Consider the following 23916-nt stretch of genomic DNA (forward strand, 5'->3'; position numbering starts at 1 on the left):
TCCTGCCCAGCTGGAGGTGGAGGTGGAGGTCAGGCCCGCGTCTGGTTTATGGGGTGTGGCGTGCCGAGGTTGTGGGCTGGGGCAGAAGCCGACAGTCCACAGCGGCAGGGTCAGAAGTGGTAGATTTTGTAATGGTGGTCGCCAGCAGAGGCGCCCAAAAGGGGTTGTATATGACATAGAAAACCCTTCTATCAGGCCGTCAATTTAGTCCATGCTGTGTTTTATCCTAACTCCAAAAACTACAATTTCAAAACGGAAATTAGAGATATTCATTATCAATATTTGGCGGCTTTGGCTTTGAAAGAAGAATTATGTTCAAAAAAAGAAATGCTTATGACTATGGAGAGCTATTTGGGTTGTTCCATATATTTAGTATTTACTAATTATTTTCCTAGTCAATTTGGTAAATAAATATCATAATATAAGACCGAATTTGTGGCACTCCTTGAACTGATAATGCCATTTTATAAAATGAAATTTAGTTTTTGTTTATTATTTTACCTTTATAAAACTTTTTTCAATATGCCCATTCATGTTAGAAATATTGGTTCATTAAAAATTGATCAAATTAAAGAGCTGTTACCACTATTGCACTTAAAAAGTACAAATTATGGCAAGTTTACTGGAATTGGTGCCATCGATTACATTAGCTTAAAAATATAATTCGTGAATTTAGATTTAGTTTTGTAAGCTAGTTTCTTCGATAGCTCCACTTCCAATAAACTAGTTTTTATAAATGATTTTGCTGAGCACTGAATCCCCTTTAACCTTACTTTTCTCCACCCTTGACGTGTTTTCCAGCTCTGTTCTCCTCTTTGTGGCGCCCCAAAAGTGGGCTGTGGCTTATGCTCCACTCTTTTGGAGTCTTGGAGCCCTACTCCAACTCCAACTCCAACTTTGACTCCTTTAGGTGGCTGCATGGTCGGGACTCATTGTGGCGTCTTATCCACGGCACTGCCATTGCAATTAATTTTGGCATTTTGACATTTACGCTTTTTGTTGCCTGTGGCTGTGGTTCCCGGAGCACTATCGCAAGCATACGCACATACATTTTTGTTCAGGTATGCTGGCGCTCGATAACGAGACATTTTGCCTATATAATTCCGAGCGGAATTTTCTCACGTTAAAGGGTCCGCGAAAGCGGCGCCAGAGCCAGTTGTGAAAGAAGGGACCTTTAATTGCAACCGGTTGGAACCACTTTCGGAACAGTATTTGAAATATTTCCCCCCAACCGTGACCGTTCGATAAACTAATGAAAAGCCCTCCAAGATTTTCGCAGGCGCTTAATTGAAGAGGATGCCAGTCATAGATTTGCTCCCCGGCTTCGATATGAGCGATGCTGTCTGTAAGTGGGTGCCATACATTGTAATTAATATGGCCAATATCTGGGATCTTTTCCACTTTATTTTTGTGCTGGATGTGCTCGTGGATGTGGCGCCTGCCAACAAAGTTGTTAAGTCTTCACATGGTCGTAAAGTTTATCGCTTTTCAAAGCATCGTCTTGGTGAATGTTTCCATCATAGTGACATTAAAGAAATGATAAACTAATTGAAATAGCGGTTTATTGGATTATTGCTTTATTGCAATTTAACGATTGCCTACATTAAGTATCAACTGATAAGGTTTTAAATAATAATTTCTTCCTCTGTTGTTTTGCATTCCAAATTTATCTCCTGTAAATTGTTTGTTATTTTAAAAGTTTGTATTTATATTTTTGGAAAGTTTTATGATGAGACGTTAATCATTCATTTAAATGTTACAATAAATTAATACAAATATTTATATTTTGTTCTAAATTTGCTTTGGGGATTTCCAAGACATTTTGTTTTGCCTTTTTAGATTTTTTTATGCAAAATCTCCAACACATTTTCGATTTGCATATGAGAAAAACCTTTAAAATAATAATATATATAATAACAAATAATTCGTGAAATCGCACTCAAGTTCTTTCTTTAAAAATCACATTTTTAACCGGATATTTTAGGCCAACCCCACAACTTAGCCATATTAAAGCACAGAATCATTACTGCAAAGCAATCGCTCAAACGAAAATCTCCTCCCGCCACAAGAAAATTGAAACTGATATCACTAATTATTCCAATTGAATACACACGAGCAACTCACCCGCTCAGTGTAGGAAAAAAAGGAGGGGACCAAGACAAAAGGGCATTACATGATCACAAAGTGGCCTAGAAGGCCGGCAGAAGTTCACAATCATGATCGGAACGGAGGAGTGCCCCTGGTGGTGACATTCAAAAGCTGCAAGTGCATTAGTGTGAAACAAGAAGCGAGGCGCCGTCTAAATTACACAGTTGAGAAGAGTCATCGCGATCAAGATCAAGTACCATTTTCAACGCTTCCTTTGGCGCCACGTTTCTGAGCTCCGACAACCCTTTCCCAGCTCATTTTGCCCAAGTTGCATTCCGTGATGCAAATGCGATGATGGTCAAGAAACGAGGGGTAAGCGGCAAGAAAAGTCTGCAGCCTGGGCGATAAGCAACGACACACAAATATGCGGAGGAGATGGGACTGGGACTGGGACTGGGACTGCAACTCCTATCCTGAACTCTTTTCGGGCTTCATCTTTGCGTTTTCTGCTTTTCTCCTCGATAAGCGCCGCATCTTCAATCTTCCTCCACGCGGCGTCTGCGGAAAGAGATGGAGCGAGAGACAGGGACAGAGACAGAGGCCCAGGCCCATCATCATCGTCATCTGTGATATGTTATACCATATAGTATAGCGAGTGTGTGGATGTGGATGTGGATGCGGCGTATCCATTAGCTGCGTCGCCATCTCGCAACGGAGAGCGAAGATAATGTGATTTCGGGTTCGGGCCAAAAACCGAAATGGAACGAGACGCGCGTGAGTTGTGATAAGGGCCTCAAGACAAGGGAATACCTTAACCCATATCCCCCATGTCCCTACCCATACCCATACCCATACCCATATCTATATCCATACCCCTGCCTCTCTGCGGCTCTTCCAAAGCAATCGCATTTTGTCTTTCGTGTGAATTCTTGGAATTTCGATATTTTTTCCTAGAACTCAAAATGAAACTGCTGCTGCTGTTGCTCTTGTGACGTCACTGCATCTTTGGGTGTGTCTTTTGTTATGACGGGGGATTTAAGTGCTGGTGCTCCAGGGTATTGACCATCAACGAGTGGGGAATAAGGAAGTATCAACTTGTTAAAATTTAATTACTGGGTACTGGAGAAATAAACTTGAGAAATATGTTAGGCGAAAACTTTAAACTTAATCAAAAATATGTCTATTTTTAAACCATTTAATTTGTATCTTGTTTTAGTTATTAAAAATGTTGTTATTTTTTAATTTAAATTATAAGCAGGGAAAATAAACTTGAGAAAGATGTTAGGTAAATACTTTTAAGCTTAATGTACTTTTTTTTTAAACTTAATCCAGAAGAGGTTTGTGTTTTCATGTTCTAAATAAAACAATTTTAGTTAAAAATTTTAATTATTTACACACCAAAAATAATTTAAATCAAGAATTTAAAGAGAATTGGGGAGCTTTATAAAAAAATGCTTTAAGTTAGCTCTGGTGTATCATACTAGTAGATTACCAATATTTCTTTCTAGATATCATATCAAGTTGAACTGTAGATCCAATTAATCTGTTTAAAATGTTGGGAAAGCCTAAATATATGGGTAACTAATAGAAACCATTTTTTCTTAGTATAATCTGCCTGTTTTAGATCTCCCGAGCTTTGGCCAAAACAAATGATACTCCCATTCGTTCCCGATCTTAGGGTTGACCACTTTTCACTGCCCCAAAGGCCTCCATACGGACTTGCAGTTGGCTGGCGGCGTCCGACTATCGGCTTTTATCTATTTTAACTGCGCGTTGTTAAAGCGCATTTTCGTGTCGTTTGTCGATTTGTAATGCCAGCCATGAAGATGACGATGATGATGGTAGTAGCTTGCAGTCGGGCCAAGATGCACGCATCCAGCCAACCAACCGGCGGTTGTGCGGCCGCACTTTGAAGTTGACTAAGTGGCGCCTCGAACCCGGCTTTAGGTTTTGGGGATCAAGATCCAGTTCGAGGCGGGTTCAAGAGGCCGTCGTGCTAGGTGGTCAACGCTGGCTGGCTAATTAAATGCAAAGGGAGTGGGAGAGTTGACAGTTTGGACTTTATGTTGGCTTTTATGCGCCCCACTGAATGACCCTGCCCATCCCTCCATTCTATCCACATCCTATCTACACATGAAAAAAAGCTTATTAGTTTGATAAGGGAGCATTGTAAAGTCAGGATTTATTTTAGATGTATTTACTGATAGAAAAGTTGAGGTTAAATCATTATAATATGCTTAAAATATATATTTAAGAATTGAAGTTTATCATATTGAGTACAATGTTTTTCTTTCTGTGTTAAAAAACAATCGTTACTTAACTTTTATTGGACATGAGCAAATGCGCGTTCGCCTTGGCCAATTGCAATTAACTTAATAGAAATTCAAATGCATGCAAGGCTCTGTAGATTAGCGGATCGCTTTCCCCCCCCTCCCACCACCGGCGGCGGGTTCCCCATTTCTTGCGCCGTTGTACGTCTGTCATAATTGCAGCGATAGTGTCAGAGCGTTGCAACCTGCATGGTAAGTGTGCCAGGAGATCGGCGAAAGGGGCGTGAAGCGTGCGGCGTGTTGGCATCTGAAAAATGGCGCCCGCTGTCGTATCTTGTTGCCTGTCACATTGAATTATTATTTTACGGTCCCGCCGCCGCCCTCCGCCCGCCGCTCCCCACACGTCGCCAAGGAAATGGGAAATGGAACAGGTTGGCCGCTAATGTTTTAATTCGCTGCCGCAGAGGATGTGCCGCTGGCCACAGGTGCGGCAGCAATTAGTGGTTCGCTTATTATGGATTGCAGAGTTATTAAAGCATAAATACAATTGCGATTCCGATATTCTGAATGTGTCCGACGAGACTAATTAAAAAGCGTATGCAGTAGCTTCGCTTACCAGGTCGGTAAATCGTGGAGAGGAATTTTAGGTAAAGACCAAATAACATAAAACTTTTATTTATTATTGATTTACATATCAGGAAAACAAACGATCGTGGATCGAAAGCTAAGGTTGTCAATAAAAAAAGCTGTTTAAATTAGTTTCAATACCAATTACAATAAATGCCGATTTTAAAAATGTTTTTTTTTTAATTAACTTAATTTTTTTCTAATTTCAAAAAATAATTTCATTGCCAATTTTTTTAATAGGAAAAATACCAAAATGGAATGGGATCTACTACTACTTTGACGGAGAATCAGCAGATTAAAACAAAATTAAATTAAAGCCTATAAACTTATTTTATTAGTGTACAAAAGTCACCCTAAAAAATTAAATTTTACAAAAAATACAATTGTTTTCTTTGTTTCCGTTATTCCAAACTTGTTTTTACCTGATTCCTTGATTGTTGGCTTATGCTTGTTTCATTAAACTTTTAAAAAACAATACCAAAAACCCAAAATTAGAATGTGGAACAATAATTTTTAGAGAAATACAAATATGATAGGTCAATAATTCGGCCAAAAAAAAAATATAAATAAGAGTAAATTAAATAATATAAATAATATAAATAATTAGGTAAATAAAAAGAAAATAAAGTGAATACTATATATATACATTTTTTTAACCAGATGCCTGAGGCTTTTTATCTCCATCACTCTAGTCTGAACCATTTCGTTTCATTCCACTCAAAGTTATTCCATTCCACTTGCACAACTTGACGCTGCACATAATTTTTGCCAACACATTCCATAGCTGCCGGGTGCTGGGGCCGCCGTCTCATTACTCATTCGCACCACAGTCCCCCAGTCACAGTCACAGCCACAAACACAAACACAACCAAAGGCACAACCGAAACCACAACTTTAAAGTCTCCTTTTAAGCCGCAGTTTGGACTCCGCTTGGAGTCGGTAAACTTGGAGCGCCGGCCAGAGCGGACGCTAATAAAAGCGGTCGTAAAACAAGTTTGCCTAATTGATCGAGCGTACGCCAAAAACAAAAAGAAGGCTCGGACAAAGACGAAGACCCCAACCCAAGGCGTTAATATTATACCTCCTTTGGCTACACTGCACTACACTGGACTCCATCTTCGGGCCGTAGGGCATATTTGCCATACCATACCCATACCATACCCATACCATACCCGTACCATACCCTTACCATACCCATACTATAGTATACCGCCGACAGAGGATCAGCAGATCAAAGGCAGCGGCTGCAGGCGGTGGCGTTACTCGGCGGCGGCGTTGTGCGCTGGACAGGCTTTTAAGCGATGACACCAAATCGCTATTTAGACACTGCTCCAGGGGTCTCCATCTCATCTCCTGGGCCAAGCGATCCGGGGCTTTTGCTTTCCGACTTGTTAAGATTTTATGGTCTCGCGCTGTGGTCTGTGGGGGTCATTAAAATTAATTTGGATCAATTTGGTTGGCTGCCAAATTGTTGACAATGAAATATAACGAGATTTCGGCGAGGTCCCTCGCCTCCTTTTGGTAGAGCCATCAAAGTCCCGAGTGTCTTGCGTTTACAACTTATTTATTTTGTTGAATTAAAAAAGAGGCTTAAACATACAAAATCGTAGGCTTCTTTATGGGCTGTTGTTGTGCTGTTTTTCGCTAAACTACCTCTAGAGTACAGCGCTGCGATCCGCAGTGATCCTAAGTGGTTGGCACAAATCATTTCAAACTACATAATTGCTGCAAGCAGTTGACTAAAAGGGAGGAAGACGGTCAAGAATTCCTCTAACTGGGACATTGGTCTTGGCTCTATACATCCTATATGGCTAGGGGGGTGGGGCTTAAATAAATATTTTGGCAATTTTGACATTTTGGTAAGGATTACGTTAGATTACATTAGTTTGTAGCTAAGTTAAGGTTAGTTAGAAAGTTAGCTTAGTTATTCGATGATCGCTCTGGGAGTCCAGTGCGCGTGATTACGCTGGGGGTCAGCTCGCTGTTGGAACTGCGACCGCTTTCGATGGTGGGTACTCTGTGGGATTTGATGCCAAACATGAGAAATCAGAACGGGATTGCAGGAAGATCTTTAACTTACGGTTGGACTATCTGGCGGTTTATCGCCACCGTGTTGGGCAGATGCGGTGACTGGCTTTGCGGCGTCGACTGCTGGCTGTAGGGCGATTGGCTCTCACTTGTCACGTGGTGACGAGCGGACATGTTGAGCGTGCCGTCGGAGGTGGGCGGGGCCGAGGAGCTCAGGGCGATGGCCACCACCCGGGGCCCACCCGCCGGACCCGTCGTCGACATGTCGTGCAGCTCCGGACTGGCGTTCTGCTGGCCACTCAGCATGCTCACCGGCACTTGCGACGGGTAGAGCGGACTGTTCGCCATCAGGTTGACTCCCTGCGACATGCCTGGTGATGGAGACAGGAACAAGCCAAGCGTTGGGATTAGTATTGTTAAAGTTTGGGTAAGTATTTGTATACTTTTAGAGTAATGGTAGCAAAATGTAAAACAAATTAAGACTCCAGTAGCTCCTGAAAGTTTGAGCCTTGCTAGTGTTTCTGTTTCGTTTTAAACTATTTTTTAGGCCTTAAGTTTTTTCTACTTTGGTTGCTCTCGGTAAAAAGTTTATGAGAAAGAAATCTTAAACTACAAAACTTTTTAGAAGAGAAAGCACATAATCTTCATATTTTATGTTATTTAAAAATTACTGAGTATATATATAATCTTAAATTGGTTAAAGCTAAAGACTTTCCTATTATTTTTTATTCTTGTAAAATTAGAAAACCTATTTGGAAAAATGGCATTTTTTTAAAGTTTTTGGCTAATTTATAACATATTATATCTTTAAGATTTAAAGGGATCTATTTATAAAAGCGAAAATAATGTTTATATCCTCAAAAATTATTAGTGATAGTGATAGTCACTCAAAAATAAGTTCTCTAGGCAGAAGAACTTTCTTGTAAATAAAAAATATCTCGCAAAAAATTAGGGCTCTCTTCTTCTAATTTTTAAATTTGAATTTAATAACATTTAGTCTTTTGATCACCTATTGATTATTATACTTACTTGGCAGCGGTGCCCGGTGCATGGGCGCCCCTCCGTTGTTCTTTGGCTTGCGCTTGCGCTTCTGGATGCCCTCCTTCTTCATCGAGAGCGGTCGGTTCATGTTGTGCAGCTTAAAGTACAGCCCGCAGGCGTTGCACACGGGATTGCCCTCGTTGTTGCGCCGCCACAAGGTGGTCGAGTTGGTCTGGCAGTTGGCGCAGGTGACCCCGTTGCGCCGGTTGTTGGGGGCGGCGGCGGCCTTGGGCTTCGCCTGCCGCTGGGGCATGCGCTGCGCCATCCGCATGAAGGGCGAGCAGTTGGTGCAGAAGAGCTCGGAGCCCTTGCGCATCAGCGGCGAGTGGCAGCTCTCGCACTTGAGCTCGTGGTTGGGCGACGAGGTGGACGAGGTCGTCACCAAGCTGCCGTCGTACTGACCGATGCTCCCGGCGGGCGACCAGTGGGTGGTGGACATGTTCCCGGTGGCGTACTCATCAATAACTTGGGGGTGGAAGTTGCTCTGGGGAGCACAAAGAAGATCAGTTAGTTGATGGCGTCAAAAAAAATGTTAAAGATACCCTGCCGAGAAAGTACAATCTAAATTTATAACTTAATTTTGGTATTCTAATTTACTGTTTCTAAAATTATATGTACTGTTATATATTTTTAAAAATTTGGAAAATTCATAATTTACATGAACATTTTGTCAAAAACTTACTAAAGATCTGTTAGCAAATTATTAATTATTAAATAATTATTAATTAATTTAAAAGGTCTGGTGTCTGGCTAAAGAGAGTTCAATTGCTTTTCTAGGCCCTAAATTTTTAAGCTTTTAGTTTGCTAACATTTTTATTTTAGAATTTGAATTTACAAATGCGTTTGATCCAAAACAAAGTGTCTAAATTCAAAAACTAAAAACTCAAATGTACTGTTTCTAAGCTAGAACGAATTGCATTTTTTCTTAAATGTTCTTGATAATAAAATCGCAAATTCGATTAAAGGCAAGGTTTGAATCAATCAAAAACTTACTTACGTAAATTGAAATTTAAGTTAAGAATTAAAAAGTCCTAAAAGACCTAAAAAAAACTATCTTTTTAAATTTGAATGGTTTAAATTAGTTAACTGTCGTTATAATCTTTTATCTTTAAATCTTTGAAATTGTTTTTTAGGCGCTAACGTTATGATTTAATTTGAGAGTTTCTAGCAGTTGAGCCAAGCCAAAGAGTTGTCTGGTAACTTATGTTATAAATTTGTCTTCATTGAAATAAAACATTTCAATTACGACGTAAAGGGCTCATAGTTTTACTTCCGTTAACTGGTCTTGGTTAATACTTACGAAGGGCACATTCTGGTACTCCGGTGGGGCGGGTGACGTCCACAAGGTTTCGATGCCGTTGCCGCTGTCGTTAAAGGATATCGTCTGGAAGGTGGCCGGTCCGGCCTGGCGCAGCTGGTTAAGGCCGGACTCGGACTTGGCCAGGAACTGCCCGGTGCCCGGCACACTGTAGATGGTGTTGCCCGGCTGCAGAGCGGCCGCATAGCTGTTGCCGCTGAAGCTGGAGCTGGGCGGGAACGGGGTGTAGGCGTTGCCCAGGTCGGCGTACGTCTTGGACTCGTTGGCGTGCACACTGCCATCCACCACCGGCGCATCGTAGTACAGATTCGAGGCGGACGTCTCCGGTCCGGCGGTGGTGAAGCGTCCGTCCTCCGTGACGAAGCGCACGGTGCCGCCATGCGAACTTGTGGCAATGTGGACCGCCTGGGCCGAGGCCGCCGCCGCTGCAGCGGCAACCTGATGCTGATGGTGTTGGTGCTGCTGGTGCTGGTGCTGCTGGTGCTGCTGCTGCTGGTGGTGATGCTGCAGTGCCTCCGCCCCGCCGCTAATCACTATGGTCTCGCCGTAGCTGCCGCCATTGGGCGTGGGACATTGCTGTTGCTGCTGCTGCTGCTGTTGCTGGTGTTGCTGCAGTTGCTGTTGCTGCTGCTGTGAGTCCCCTCCCGCCGCCTCGCCCTTCTCGATGGTCTCTATTTTAATGGCCGTCACATCGTCGCCGCTGCAGATGATCTGCCCCGAGGGATAGGCGAATATGGCACCCGGTGGTGCTCCGGCTGCGGTTCCCACCTGCTCCGGGACCTCCGCATTTCGCGGTGCCATCTGCACGTAGTGGGTGGCTCCGGGTGAGTGGTGCGCACTGCGCTGGTACTCGATGTGGCTATCCGGAGCAGATCCTGAGCTCGCGTTGCTGGCGTTTGTACTGGGCTCTCCCTCGCGAGCTTCGTTTAGTTCACTGAAATCATAATAATATTAAAGATTGTGATGCAACAAGGTTCTGCAATTACAGCAAGCGAATTTTATATAGTTTTAGCCATTGGCTTCTTCATTTAAACTAGAAAAAATGTTGAACCTTTTTACTTATAAGCGTTTGATTTTTCGAATGCCTCAGCTAATGCTGTTTTGTTAAAATAGCGGGCTCAAAACTCACAGATATTGGATTTAAATATTATACAACTCACGAAATACATTTTGAAATTAAAACACTTAATTTTTCTTAATTTGTTTTTTTTTAAACATTAAAGCTGTATATATAAAAATTAATTTTAATTGAATTTAGAATTAAATGATGGATTGATATATGTTCTATTTCTTTTGCTTTAAATTCATTTAACCAACTTCTCACGTTAAGTTTTAGAATTGATTTCGTAGCAAAATAAATTTTAATTTCGGTACTCCAATTTTGAATGCACTTTCTTTTAAGATCATTTGGGTAAGCTCTCTTAAAACGATTTATATACTTACAGTGTGCCCGCTGTGGTGAGAATTCTCCGCTGGTTGCCACGCGGCACCACCACGTACTGCTCTTCCGGCTCGCTGATCCCCGCCTGGCTGGTCTGCACCACCACGCCCACCGATGTAGCAGGTTGCTGCTGCTGCTGCTGCTCCTGTTGCTCCTCCAGATTGCTGGCACTCTGCTGGGACAGCTGCTCGGCACCGTTGCTGGACTCGAGCTTGATCTTGTCCAGCAATTGGAGCTGTTGTTTGGTCAGAACGGCCTGCTGTTGCTGTTGCTGTTGCAATTGTTGCTGCTGCTGCTGCTGCTGCGTTGTCTGCTGTTCCATCTGCAATGAGCAAGCGACAAGTGTTGAATGTTTTGCTCGGCTTGCCTCAAAAGTGTGGCTCCAGTTCCGGCCAGGCAAACTGCGAACTGGCCGCCTCGATTTCCGCCACAAAAGTCAACAAACGCGGGCCCAGTCCAAGACGACTGAGTCGGACTTCAAATAGGCCGCCCGCTCTCGCGACTCACAGCTCACAGCTCGCAGCTCAATTTGTCGCCTACAACCCACAGTTCACAACCACAGCCATGAAGTACCACGAACGGAGACGGGCTTCAAGACGGCCCCTCTCCTTTCTACCGCTCCGTGTCAACATTGTCGAACACATTTTTCACTTTTATTCCATTTCATTTCCACCAAAAGAAGTATTTGCTCACAGAACTCTAAACTCAGTGCGGCGGTGTCTTGGTTTCGTTTTCATTTATGTTGTGTATTTAGTTTTCGGGTTTTTTTTTTGTTTTGTTTTTGGCGGAAATTAAAGTTGGCCATAAAATCGTTTTGCTTTCCCCGCCGTACGTCAGTTGGCCTGGGTTTATGACCTCATTCCGTTGGGGGTGGCACTTCCACTTCCACATCCATTTCCACCACAGCCCCGTACCCCATGCCCCATCCTCAAACTTGTGTCAACACATTCGATCGTCACTGTCACCTGATTCACGATGCGACCCGACCGGAATTTGCCGCCAGCCTGCTCTTGACAAGTGCCATATTGCTCGCAGGCTTTCAGGTGGGTTTCACCTTTACTGTAGCTATAAATGTGCCATTTATTGTGTGTGTGCTTGAGTATAACCAATGCTCAGTGCACATACAACTGGGGAAATCCATTGCAGTATTCAAGGATGGCAAGCCAACGAGTTGGTGTTAAAAGAATAATTTGTATAACTATTGTTTCTAATAAAAAAAGGCAAAAGAATTCATTTTAATTTTAAGAAACCACATAAATGTATGTTAATAAACTCGTGATTTGGATCATGATCATAGAAGTCTAAAAGAAGAATATATTCTTTCTTGTAAACATGTTTAAATTTCCGGCTTTGAAAAAAATATAAACTTTATAACATTTTGAATCTTCCCCTAAAAGTACAATATTTTATCCCTATAATTAATTATCATCCTTTCCTTTTCAATTTCAACATTTTGCTATAATAAAGACATAAACTATGAGCTCTTCCTAAACAAAATGTTGTTTAAAGACATGATTCGAAAATCGAAACTTTTATACATGATACATAAGTAAGACACTATTTTTAAATTTTTACCAATTTCTACATCCTAAGTTTATAATTCAGATATTGTAACTTATAGCAAGACCTTGTCTTCCATTTGTTGTTCAAATAAAATTAGCTTAGTTTGCCTTAAAAGTAAACCCCAAATTCGTAATTGCCTTTAGGTAAATTATAATTGATTCATTTTACGCAGAACTTTTTGCTGACTTGCCACAAATGATTGATACATTTTATGTGTGGATACAAGCTAAGGTCAAGCATGAATCATTGAACTCGACGATGAGTTAACAAGTCATAAAAATACAAAAATAACCCGCTTACCAGGTACAAAGTTTAGCTACTTACTTAGAAGAATTAGAAGGGGAAGTGGTTCTTTGGAAAAGTAAGTGCATTGCAGCTTGAAATTGCCGGAGGTTTTCCCGCCGTCTTGGCCAAAGTTCAAAGAATTCCCTGGATGGAAAGAGGGCGAGATAATGTGGTGCAAACGTCACTTTGACAATCGGCTGGCCAACTGCAGATAAACCCGACTTTGGTGTGTATATAGTAGTACGATAGGTATGCCCCCATGCACGTGCCATGTACCGCGAAAAAGTTAAGATACTACGGTCGAACGATACGGACAATATCTTATCCGGGCGCTATCAATGTACATAATCAGCTGCTGCTGCTGCTTCCAGGCCTGAGACTGAGAGGTCATGGTTGGAATCCCCCGCCCGCACCCGTACAGTATATACCAGGTACATACGTCATCAATAGGGACAGATACAGATACATATACAGATAAATCCAAGAATTACAATAAGTTGGGCAAGAGTTGTTTGTCACCATCACGCCGCGAGTGGCATGTGCTATTTGCTCGGCTTAGTCAAGACCCGTTGCGAGGGTGTGGTGCCCGCTGAACTTATGAATGAAATCTGCCCAGTCACACCCACAGCCCCCCATAAACACACACACACGTACACACAGGCCCGGACTTTATCTATATAAACAAAAGATATTGGCTATATATAGTATAATCGCACCTCATTTCGCTTTTGTTGAGCTTGGGTTTGTGGTTGAGCAAATCTTGAGGGCAGCTCTGACCCAACATTAGCATTCAGAGCCTTTCAGATTTACTAATGCATTGTATCGGTATAAAGTACTTAATTACCTCATCTAATAGCATTTTGCGGTAATAATTGCAGTGCAAATAGTTTAATTGAGTTTTAGTTTTTATAATTAATTCTGAAATGCATAATTTTGTTTCTCTGAAGGTCAGGTTTTTGACAGTTCTAAATTTGCTTCATTACATTTGGCAGTAATGTTTGCAGTTCAAAAGATTTTATTGATTATTTTAGTATATATTTTATAGGTAAATACGCCGGATTTTGTTTCTTTGAAAGTCCTTACCTTTGGTGGTTTTAAATTTCTATCTTAATCTAAGAGTTTCTAATGCAATATACATCAATAGCTTTATTTAAAAATATATTTTTATATATCTTTGTTAACAGAACTGTACCAATTCAAAGAAAGTAAATTATTTTGTGTACCACCATATTGCGATTGCTATTCCATACAAATGAATACATTTTAAAAGAAAGTTTTTTTTTGGTTAATTTAGGGCACATTTTTTCATTTCTTTTGTTAATTACCTTTTTACTTTAAAATAAATTAAGATAATTTAATGTATACAAAAAAGTGATTTGAAGGCCCTCAATATTTATGCTAATGATACTAGTTCAAATTTATTTTCTTTGTTAAACCATCGGTTTAAATAATCTAAAACTAAGACTACAAAAATTCAGTTTTTTCATTTACTTTAAATTCAAAAGATTAAAGACATGTTTAATTAATTTTTATATTTACAAGTAAAATGGTATTAGGTATAACTTTTCAAGAAGACAATTTCGTTCTATAAAACTATGTAATTCAAAGGCATTCAGCTAAGCACTCGTTTTGGATATACCCATTCCAAGCTATATAAAAGGACTTCTTGACGGCTTCTATCAGCCCATCGTTAGAAGATACCCCGATTAATTAAAGTCCATTGCAGTTGGCCAACGCAAGTGAGATAAGCCGTTCGGCTGCCAGCTGCATTTACAGCTCTATTAAGGGGCCATCAATCGCAAGCGCAACCTTCGCCCTCGTCCTATCAGCCATGGCCTGTCAACTGGCGACGCGTGTCTAATAAAAGTATCTGCAACTGGAACTGCAACACTATCACCATCGATGCCGCCATCGAGAAACTGTTAGCGGACTGGCTTTCCATTGGCCAGCTATTCACTTCCGGCTGGGAAAAGTAACCCCCAAATGGGCCAAGGGTTGGCAATCGCCGCTTCATTCATAAACCCACCCCGAAGGACAGGCTCGAGGCAGGGATAAGAGCCAGGACGAGAGCCAGGACCAAAGCGAGGTGATAAGATTGACATAAATTTCACATTATCCGTGCCCAAACAGAAAAGTATCATCCTTTTTTTATGAATGAAGTGGAGGCAACTGGCCGACGCTGTCGATGTCGGCTAGCGTGTTTTAAAATTTTTATTTTTGTCAAAGGTATTTTGACGCCACCTCCGATCGCAGCTGAATTTGGGCCTCATAAAGATAAGCCATCTTTCCACATTTAACTTGCTTTTTTGTTGCCTCGTTTTCGGTTTCGTTCTCGTTTTCGTTTTCTTAATGGGTTCGGTTTTTCTTTTAAGAGCGGATACAAAAAAAAAATAAGTGTCGCAGTTTTGCCGCTGCATCCCAGATGAGTCATTATAAATCAATTTGTCTTATCTCATTCTCCGGCGCTAGGACTGAAACTAAAATCTACACTGCTGCCGCTTACTGGCCGAAAATCGTTTCCCGATTTACCACTTGCAAGGATGTGAAATGTCAATTGAAAGCTCTTAATTATCCATTAATTAATAAATAAATATTTATTTGTCTTTAGCGGCTGATCTATAAACTTTAAGAGTGGGATTTTATGACTCTTTATGGCTTGTCTATTTAGCTTAATGAACTTGTGTGAGAAAACGTTAAAAACTTTTTATGATCTTGTCTTTTTAACCAAGTTGAAATGATAGATATGCTTATAGAGATCTCGTAAATTGAGTCCCAAAAAAGGTATTTAAATAAGTTCCCGTTTAGCTGCTTAATTTTTCAAATGAGCCAGATCACATTCTCAACTTAAGTATTTTAAAAAAGGAATTTGAAAAAAAATTGGTAAACTAATGTAAAAAAGCAACCAAATGCTATATTTTTTCACACATTTTTGTTTCACTAAAATCTTCTTTGTTGCTTTGCCAATTTTTATAGTAATTTTGTCGATACCGAAGTCATATAGTTTCGCGTTACCCACCTTCAGCTGCATTTTCACACTCGTTGAGATAGTTTTGCAGACCATCAAATTGAGTTCTCTTGGGTACTTCTTGGGCTTTGTTCCAGCGTTTTATCTTATTTATCACTTGAATTCAGCTCGCTTGTGTTTTGTTTCGTTTCGTTGTTTTTCAAAAGTTATCACTTGCACGGCGTGTCCAGGTGTTTTGGGGTCACTACTACTTGCTACTCCAATCTGGGCGGCCAGAAAAGTGGCGCGCAAAATGGAAAACTTTGGTCTGGATCTGGATCTGGATGTGGATGTGAATGTGGTGCTGTCATCCGTGGAACGATTGTGGCTGTGGCCCGCGCGCAACCTTTAGCGGTAAGCAGTGATACGAATAGTGCTATTTGGCGGTGGTTCTGGGACCTGAGCTCTGAGCACCTCACTTGCGATGACAACAACGACGGCGACGCAATGCGGTTTGTGCCGCGCGTTTGCCGCCCAATTAGCTACCCACACCGATGCGCAGACAGCACCTCTGCGGTTGGGCGGACCCACACCTGTGTGGGTGTGCGGCCCTGTCCGTGTGGCAGCGTTATGATTTATTCCGTAGCAAACGACCTGGTATTGGTTATCTTATCGCCTCATATGCGATAAGCCAGGGCCCGAGTGTTGGTGCCTTGCGATGCGATAAGTATCCGTGAGATACAAATTGCGCCTGCGTGCTCGGCCGAAGTAACGTTGTTACGAAGTTCCCATTCTCCGATGTTTCGATGTTCCGAAGTCCCGAAGCGTGGCGTCAAGAGACCCAACAGCCACATACATTTGATTCCAATTCCTGTCCCCAAACCCCGAACCTCCAACCCAACCTCACCAGCCCAGCTATTTGTCAATTGTGCAATTTAGTCTAGCGCATTTTCTAATTGCACTCATAAAACACTTTTCTGGCAAACTAATAAACACGGCCAACGTTAGTCAACGTCAACACAATGGCATCGGATCGGGCTTGGGCCCGGAATGTGGGTCTCTACATGGGTCTGGGCATGGGCATGGGCATGGGCATGGGCCTTAGCTTTATATGACCCCACGAGCACTCGCTCGAATGTGGGCCGCTTTGACAACTTCGACTGCTCCGACTGCGCACCACTTCCCCAATTTCCCACTTCACAGTCGCCCTTCGAGTGTTGTAACTGATGAACACTGACGGGGTGGGGCAGACGGGAGGCAGGGACACACGTGGTCGAGGATCAGGTGCTGCAAATACATGGCAAAGTCTCTGAAATTTCACCAGCCACAATAAAGATTGAGTCTGAAGTGGCCGAGTGAGTGGAGTGCTCGATCAGATTTCGGATACATTTTTTCAACAACCCATTACAGATACTTTGTAGCCAAATGTCTTATGTGGAGAGAATTCAATGCTAAACTTTCAATATGGTTTTATAATTTCTATTCTGAAATCATTTTCCCATGTTACACATATTAAAAATCAAGATTTAATATTTGATTGAAAAATGAAGGCATGCCTAGTTCACTTTGTTATCCCTACGTTAAGTTTTTAATAATATTAAATATACCTTAGTTGCTTTACCTTGTCAGGCTAGTTCTTAAATATAGACATTTTAAATATTTATAATGCCACTTTGGTTTTCTTTTTGATTCCTTCTAAAATTTCCCCGTTATTTTCCATTTACCATACAAATCGGTAAACAAAATCGTTATTAATCACCAAGGCATTGTGATAAATTGGCTGATTTTTCCTCATATAGCTAAACCCCTTCATCCATACTCGCAGCTTTCACTCTTTTGAAGAGCAGCAATCTGGGAGTTAGTCGTATATCTTGGACACCCAGCCAAGTTGGCCCAGCAAATCATAAATTGTTTATAGTTTATAAGTCATAAAACAAGCAGATATATGACGGCCATTAACATGCACAACCGAGCGGAGCGGAGAGTTCCCCTTTTGGAGCTGCTCATAATGCCACAATTACGGGCAACTTTCCGCCTCTCCTATGAATTGAAATCACTTGGTGCGATAATTTTAATTGTTGCAACTCATGTGGCTCATAAATCATGGGCAAATCTTAAGAGCAAAACCGCCAGACAAAAAGTATCTAATAGTAGCTGCTGCTGCTGCTGCTGCTGCTGCGTGTCGCGAAATATCTTGGCAGTGATTAATCACTCAGAAAGTTGACAGCAATGCCAGTTTCGATCGCCCGGCCTCGTCTTACAAATGGCGCTACACGAATTCAACATTACAGGCGATTAATGCGAGAGGAGGACTATGGCTATAGTCGCCCCCTGAGCAAACTGAATCCCCACTGGGTATCGACTGACTCATCGAGGTGGTTTTTTGGCCTGGCAGAGCCGGGCAGGGCAATTAATACCCTAATTGATGGCACCGCCGCGCCTAGCTTTAGGTGCTTTGCCGGCGAATTTACGACCCTAAGACGCAAGACTTAGGGGCGGCAGCACAGAGACAGAGTCTTAAGATTGCTGACCACGGCATATCGCAACGGTACACCCTTCAACTTGTCCACATCCACATCCGTGCAGTTTCAAGTGGTGCGCCAAAACAAACCAAGCACCCAGAAGGCAAAGCCAAAAAGTTATCTACCCACAAGTGTTCTTGGCCAGTTGACAGTATCGCCGATCTGTGGCTGCAATGACGCTACGGAATTTAATTTATATATTGGAATGGTACAATGTTCTTCTTTCTTTGACATAATAAAATTATTATTATACATTTGTTTGGCTCTGATAAGGGGAAGAACTCTTTGGAAACTGAACGCCACAATGCCAGCAAAGGCGTGCGCCATAGTTTTAATTATAGCCATCGGCAGGGGTGCGATCCGATTCCACTCCACTCCACTCCCCCAGGCTGATCCAACCCCGAATGGTTGCCCAATCCCTGCCAGCCGGCAATGGCGTGGCTCAATCGAATAAAGGCGGAATGGAAATGGAAGTGCTGTAATGGCTCTCCCCTGCGGCGCTGCATTCTGCGCTTCTCGACCGCAGGCAAATTGGGTTCAAGTAAATTCTATTAACCCGACGGGGTCATAAATCATTTGGCAAAGGCACGCTACCGACATTTCGGACATGAGTTATGAAAATGGAACTGCGCACTCCGCATTGGCAGGCCCCAAAGTTTAGCCACTGGAGGAACAGGAGGTTCAGTTCGCCAGAAGGAGCTGGTGAAAGAGTTAAGCCTTCTTTGTTTACGATCACAACGAGTTGTCACTGGGTTAACGAATGTTCATTCGAATATTTATGGATTGGGCACTCCGACACTGATGTATCTTGCGAATGAGTCAGGGGAAAGTTTGCATATCAGAGAAGAACGAAGAGTTATTATGGAAAACACCACGGTGCTTAAAAGTCCCAAAAATTATTTTTTACTTTTAATACAACTTTGTAAACTCATAGTTCGTCGGAGCGGTTTTAATATACCCTTTTTCGTAAACTTATTTATTCTGACCCTTACGTTTGAACAAAAATTACAGAGTTTAAAATGTTTTTTCTAAGAAAAATAAATTTCGAATCAATTGTGTTTCAAACTTAAAAGCTTCGAAAATAATTTTGGAATTCGAATAAAACGATGTTAATCATAGTTCATCAAAGCCAATTTAATAGATTAAATGTATACATAGTTTCCAATGGTTTCGTAAAAAACAATTTATTCTTTAAAAAATTTTAAGATAATGTGCGACAATAGCAAAATTTAAAAAACTATGCCCGCATAGTTGCTAAACAAAAAAATTCTATGGAATTTTTTAGCTTAAAACCTTTTTTTACTATATGGAATTTTCCAATTAAAAGCCTACTTTATTTTTGCATTCCTTCAATGACAAACTCTATTTAGTAAATTACTCCTTTTTAATTTAATGTTGAGATATTAATTATATTTTTATTTTCATTATGAAAATTTAACAATAACACAATATATATTAAGTTCTTGCTGTTGTAGAACAAGAAGAATCCTTGTTTTGATAAATGATTCCAGTTTTAAGGAAGACCACAGAACAGTAATATCAAATATGCTATAATGGCGAAGTAACATAAGTTCTAATTAAATTATATGTGGCATACTGGTTCCCCAAGAGCATAGCTAGATAGAAATGTGTGCCAGCCACTTGCGATTGGCAGTAGCGTCTTCGGTGCGAAGCTTTCGCGTTTGTTCAGTATACGCACCTTTGTTTGCCGATGGGCCCAGGCCGTGACTCAACATTATAACTGACAATCCATAATAATCCGCGAGAGCTGCTCACTGTTGTTGCTGCTGGCATGGCATTGTTTTGGCATGGCTTTTGTGGGGTGTGGACTGAAACGTGGGGCGAGGGACGAGGGCAGTCCAGTCACAACAGCCACAACAGCAACGACATCGACGCCATTAACGTTAACAATCATGGCTACTGGGGTTGATTGCGATCACCACTTGGAGTGGGTACTACTGACTTTGGGTCTGGGTAGGTAGCTGGGTAGCTGGTTAACTGACGACACCAGCGACCCCAAAACGCATTCAAAACATTATTTATTACTTATGAGCGGTGACATTTTGTTGTTCGCTTTTTCGGTTTCACTGAAACCTCGAATGACTGATGTTTTAGCCATGATTAATTTATGGTTAGATTTTCGTGGCCACCAATTTGAGTCGAAATCGAAATAGAAATGCCCGTGGTGCGATGTCTCTTTTCCGCGACGGCCTGAGGAAATGCTGCTATGGAATGAAAACTCCGCTGATTGCTCCTATCAACCAAAGCGATTTTTCCTATCGCCGACGCCTCTAATACAGCCGTATATATATATACATATGTTATGTGTATACACGTGGAGGGACATATCGAATATCTGCGAATAGATAGTGGCCTTAGATAAGTTAACGTATCTTAACAGAGATTTCGACTACCCAACTGGCAAACAGGGAGATATTCCAATTCCTCCCGGGGCAGGCCCCCAACAGACCGAAATCGTAAGTCAATCGGTGGCGGCTACTTAACCTGCTCCCACTACACTACACTACACCGCTCCTGCTCTTGGACAAACATCCGCGTGGGACTGGCAATTTGCTTAACCGATAGTGGGGAACGGGAACTCTATCTGTGACGTCGCCAATTTCTTGGGCGGAATAGGGATGGGGACGAGGTTGACCCAGCTAGATAAAAGTATCTAATCTTGGCTTTTTAGCGATACACGACCACCAATGCAGTCGTATTTATAAGATAATGAAGATTTGCTATCAATTGGGCTTGGTTGTTGTTGTTGCCGTTGGTAGGATATCGGTATCAGTTTGGGGTATCTGCAGCCAGTTAAGGTTCCACTTCCAGTTTGGGTCGGGGTTCTGTTTCTGTTTCTGGTTCTGGTTGTGGTTCTGGGCATGGCTCTCTCTCCCGCGGTCTGTATCAGTATATCAGTGTTTGAACTGATAATGTCCCAAGATAATAAGCGATAATAATTTGAATTTTTCAGTAATTCCTTAAGTTTGGACGCCCAGCGGCATGGAATCTAATCACAGTTGGTGAGTGTAACTGGGATTTTCAACATGGAAACATTGCCTTTGCGCGTTCGTCCCGAAATAATTAAATAAAAAAGGATACCAATCTGTGAAACTGTGCTGTGATATTCGAAATAAAAAACATGTTGTGTGAAGAAATATATGCAATATACAACGGATCACTGGATTAGTAGTTATCCACAAATTGTACTCAACGAAATCAGCCATTTATAAATAGAGGCTTCTTCCAAAGAATTGTGCAACATTTGCGGTATTTTTCGGGAATTGAAATTTTGATCTTTGGCTCATCGATAAGATACTGCCGGGCATTGTGTATAAAATTCCACTGCCAAAGTAGCGCTCAAGTAACACTTGAGAAAGCGAAAGTCAACTTTGGAAGTTAATTAACGATCCGCTGATTAGATTACAATATGCTTATTAACTGCTGCCTGATACCACAAAAGCACCTCAAAATAATTTCCAAGAAATCGCCAAACGCCATGAAGTGCAGTTTTCTGTCCCAAAAAATAAGATTCTATCGATCTTATCCACCCAAATGATCTATGGCACAAATACGTCTGTGTCTAGCCGTTAAAGATATATAGGTATTCTGAAAGTTCAAATCGTACCTGGTGACATTCCTTTCCAATTGAGGTGCTGCTGATGTGGATGTGTAGCCCCCTTGGTGTCGTTTCGAGGCCTGGCTGCTTCTTCCCCATTTTCATTATCTTAAGTACACATTCTGAAGTACAAACGTCAGTTGGCGATAAGGCCACGAAAAAAAGCAGCAACAGCAACGTAACCACCCGAAGAAGACATCAAAAAGCAGTCAAGTCAACAGCAAACAGAAAGGAACAGAGGAGCATAGGTGGGGGGTTTTTCTGCTCTAAATGCAATCTGTTTGCACAACTCAGAACTGAACCGAATACTACCTGAACCCATATATGGTATGGCCATAGGGCCCGAAATCGGGGCATTTTCAGCATTTTCACGCTAAATAAATCAGGCAGATGTCAAACATTTAATTAGGTGCACCGCAGACAGGGAAATCGAAGGAAATCGTGCATTTCTTGTACATTATAGAGCCGGTAGAGTCAGCAGAGAACCCAGCGACTTACACAACCCAGCTGAGCTGCCCTGCGGCTTCGGTTTCTGCATATGGTAAATACCATTATCAAATCATATTATCTTATTTATAAGCATTATCGTGCCACAGATACAGATTGCCTATCTATGGAATGGGCATGTAAAAAAATCATATATACTCAGATATCTTACCGAGTGTGGTTATTTCGTTGCTGGCACAGTAAGTTTTGCACTTTCCATTAAAACGCGCTCCGTCCCCAGTCGATCCGTGGCACAATTATAAAATAATAATAATAATTAGTTATAACATTGAGCTGAGCGAGAAGAGCCAGATCGTAAAGTGACTAACCAGAAAAGTGCGAAAATAAAAGCGAGTAACAAAACGCGTCTAATAAAAAAATAGAGCCATAAAATGTCGAGCGTCAGGCCGAACATGAACTCATCGTAAATTACGGACTACAAGTGTGTGTACTATAAACGTTAAAGCAAACTGAGGATATATATATACATATAATCAAACTGCAGGACTGAGAATAAAGACAATTGTAAATTGCTACAGCGAACCTTGTGCTCTTATTAGAAACAATCATGGAATAAGCCAGATGAATTTTTTAGAACATGATTTTTTTATCCCGCATTCGATTCCGGTACATATCTCCTTGGTGTAATTCGGTACCAGTCTTCAAAAACTTAAATACTGTGATAAGAATTCATTTGGTAAAGAATTCATCAACATGAGTATTTCTTGCATTTTTTATTTAAAGTATATTATTTTCTTAGAATTAAATTTGTTTGATTGTGGATAAAACATCCCATCAAGAGTTTTTGATAAATATACGTTATAAAAATTGTATTTTAGAGGTTGTGATGGTTAATTTATCAAATTATATAGAACTTTTTTAAAAAAAAATCGCATGTAGCTTAAAATTTATATATGTATCTATGTACATATATAATTTATAACGACTTAAATATATCTAGCCTAGTTCGTGCACAAATATCTGACTTATTTGTTTATAGCAAACATTACGGTCTTAGCTCCTATAAAATGAGAGTAAACAAATTCAGACTAATGATTACCAAACAATGATTCAAAGTTGCCATAGCTTAGTAAATTAGGGTTACTCAAATACTATATGCGAGTATGTATTTTTTGTCAACATGCAAAACATGAAATGAAATTTTACAATATTTGCTGAATGTATTTCAGATGAAATTATTACTTTTTTTTAGAAAAGAACTAAATGTATTTAGAGTAGAGGACTATTTATATTAAAACAACGATAAATATGTACAGAAAGCTAAAAATATGCTTTACTTAATTACTAGGTTGAAGTCTGGGCTGGACAAGAATTTTACTTCAGCAAAGATATATTTTTAATTTTAATCAGATTTAATTTATGAATATTTACGATTTATTGTACGATAAGTGAGGTACAGTTTTTTGTTCAACCTATTTAGTACTTTTATGAACGAAACTCATAATTTAAGGCTTTATTGCTATGTTTAGGCTAACTAACTAGGTAGCCAGAAATGGAAACTAAATTTTCAGAAAGATTAAAAATAAAAAAACATTCTTTATCTTATCGAGCTAGCTTTGATATCGTTCAAGACAAGGCTATGCGGTTGGTATTATCATTCAGTTATTTGTCCAAAGTTTTGATAGTGAAACCCTGAACTGGCGCCCAAAAAACTTGCAATATC

At 40.9% G+C, this 23916-nt stretch overlaps 1 protein-coding gene across 2 annotated transcripts; it reads right to left on the reverse strand.

Moving 5' to 3' along the window:
* Positions 1–6532: 6532 nt before the first annotated feature.
* LOC108140636 (box A-binding factor) lies at positions 6533–22655 on the reverse strand. 2 transcript variants are annotated; one of them, XM_041709483.1, is made up of 6 exons: positions 22405–22655; positions 10816–11135; positions 9355–10306; positions 8043–8538; positions 7066–7384; positions 6533–7002 (listed from the first exon to the last, which is right to left on the reverse strand). In XM_041709483.1, exons 2-6 carry the CDS (start codon positions 11133–11135, stop codon positions 6906–6908), a joined length of 2184 nt encoding a protein of 727 aa, XP_041565417.1. In that variant the 5' UTR covers positions 22405–22655; the 3' UTR covers positions 6533–6905. The 2 variants fall into 2 exon arrangements, with proteins under 2 accessions (XP_041565417.1, XP_017119044.1); XM_017263555.2 differs by lacking the exon at positions 22405–22655 and adding an exon at positions 15678–16171.
* Positions 22656–23916: the final 1261 nt, after the last annotated feature.

Source organism: Drosophila elegans, unplaced genomic scaffold (assembly GCF_018152505.1).
Source record: "Drosophila elegans isolate 14027-0461.03 unplaced genomic scaffold, ASM1815250v1 contig_476, whole genome shotgun sequence".
NCBI lineage: Eukaryota > Metazoa > Arthropoda > Insecta > Diptera > Drosophilidae > Drosophila > Drosophila elegans.

Excerpts from the sequence above, each read along its gene's own strand:
- LOC108140636 (XM_017263555.2), bottom strand. The coding sequence starts at position 15,722 with ATGGTCTGCAAAACTATCTCAACGAGTGTGAAAATGCAGCTGAAG. Across the intron at positions 10,307-10,815 it reads CTCACCACAGCGGGCACACT|TGAACTAAACGAAGCTCGCG; the intron begins GTAAGTATATAA and ends TTATGATTTCAG. Across the intron at positions 8,539-9,354 it reads AGTACCAGAATGTGCCCTTC|AGCAACTTCCACCCCCAAGT; the intron begins GTAAGTATTAAC and ends TGTGCTCCCCAG.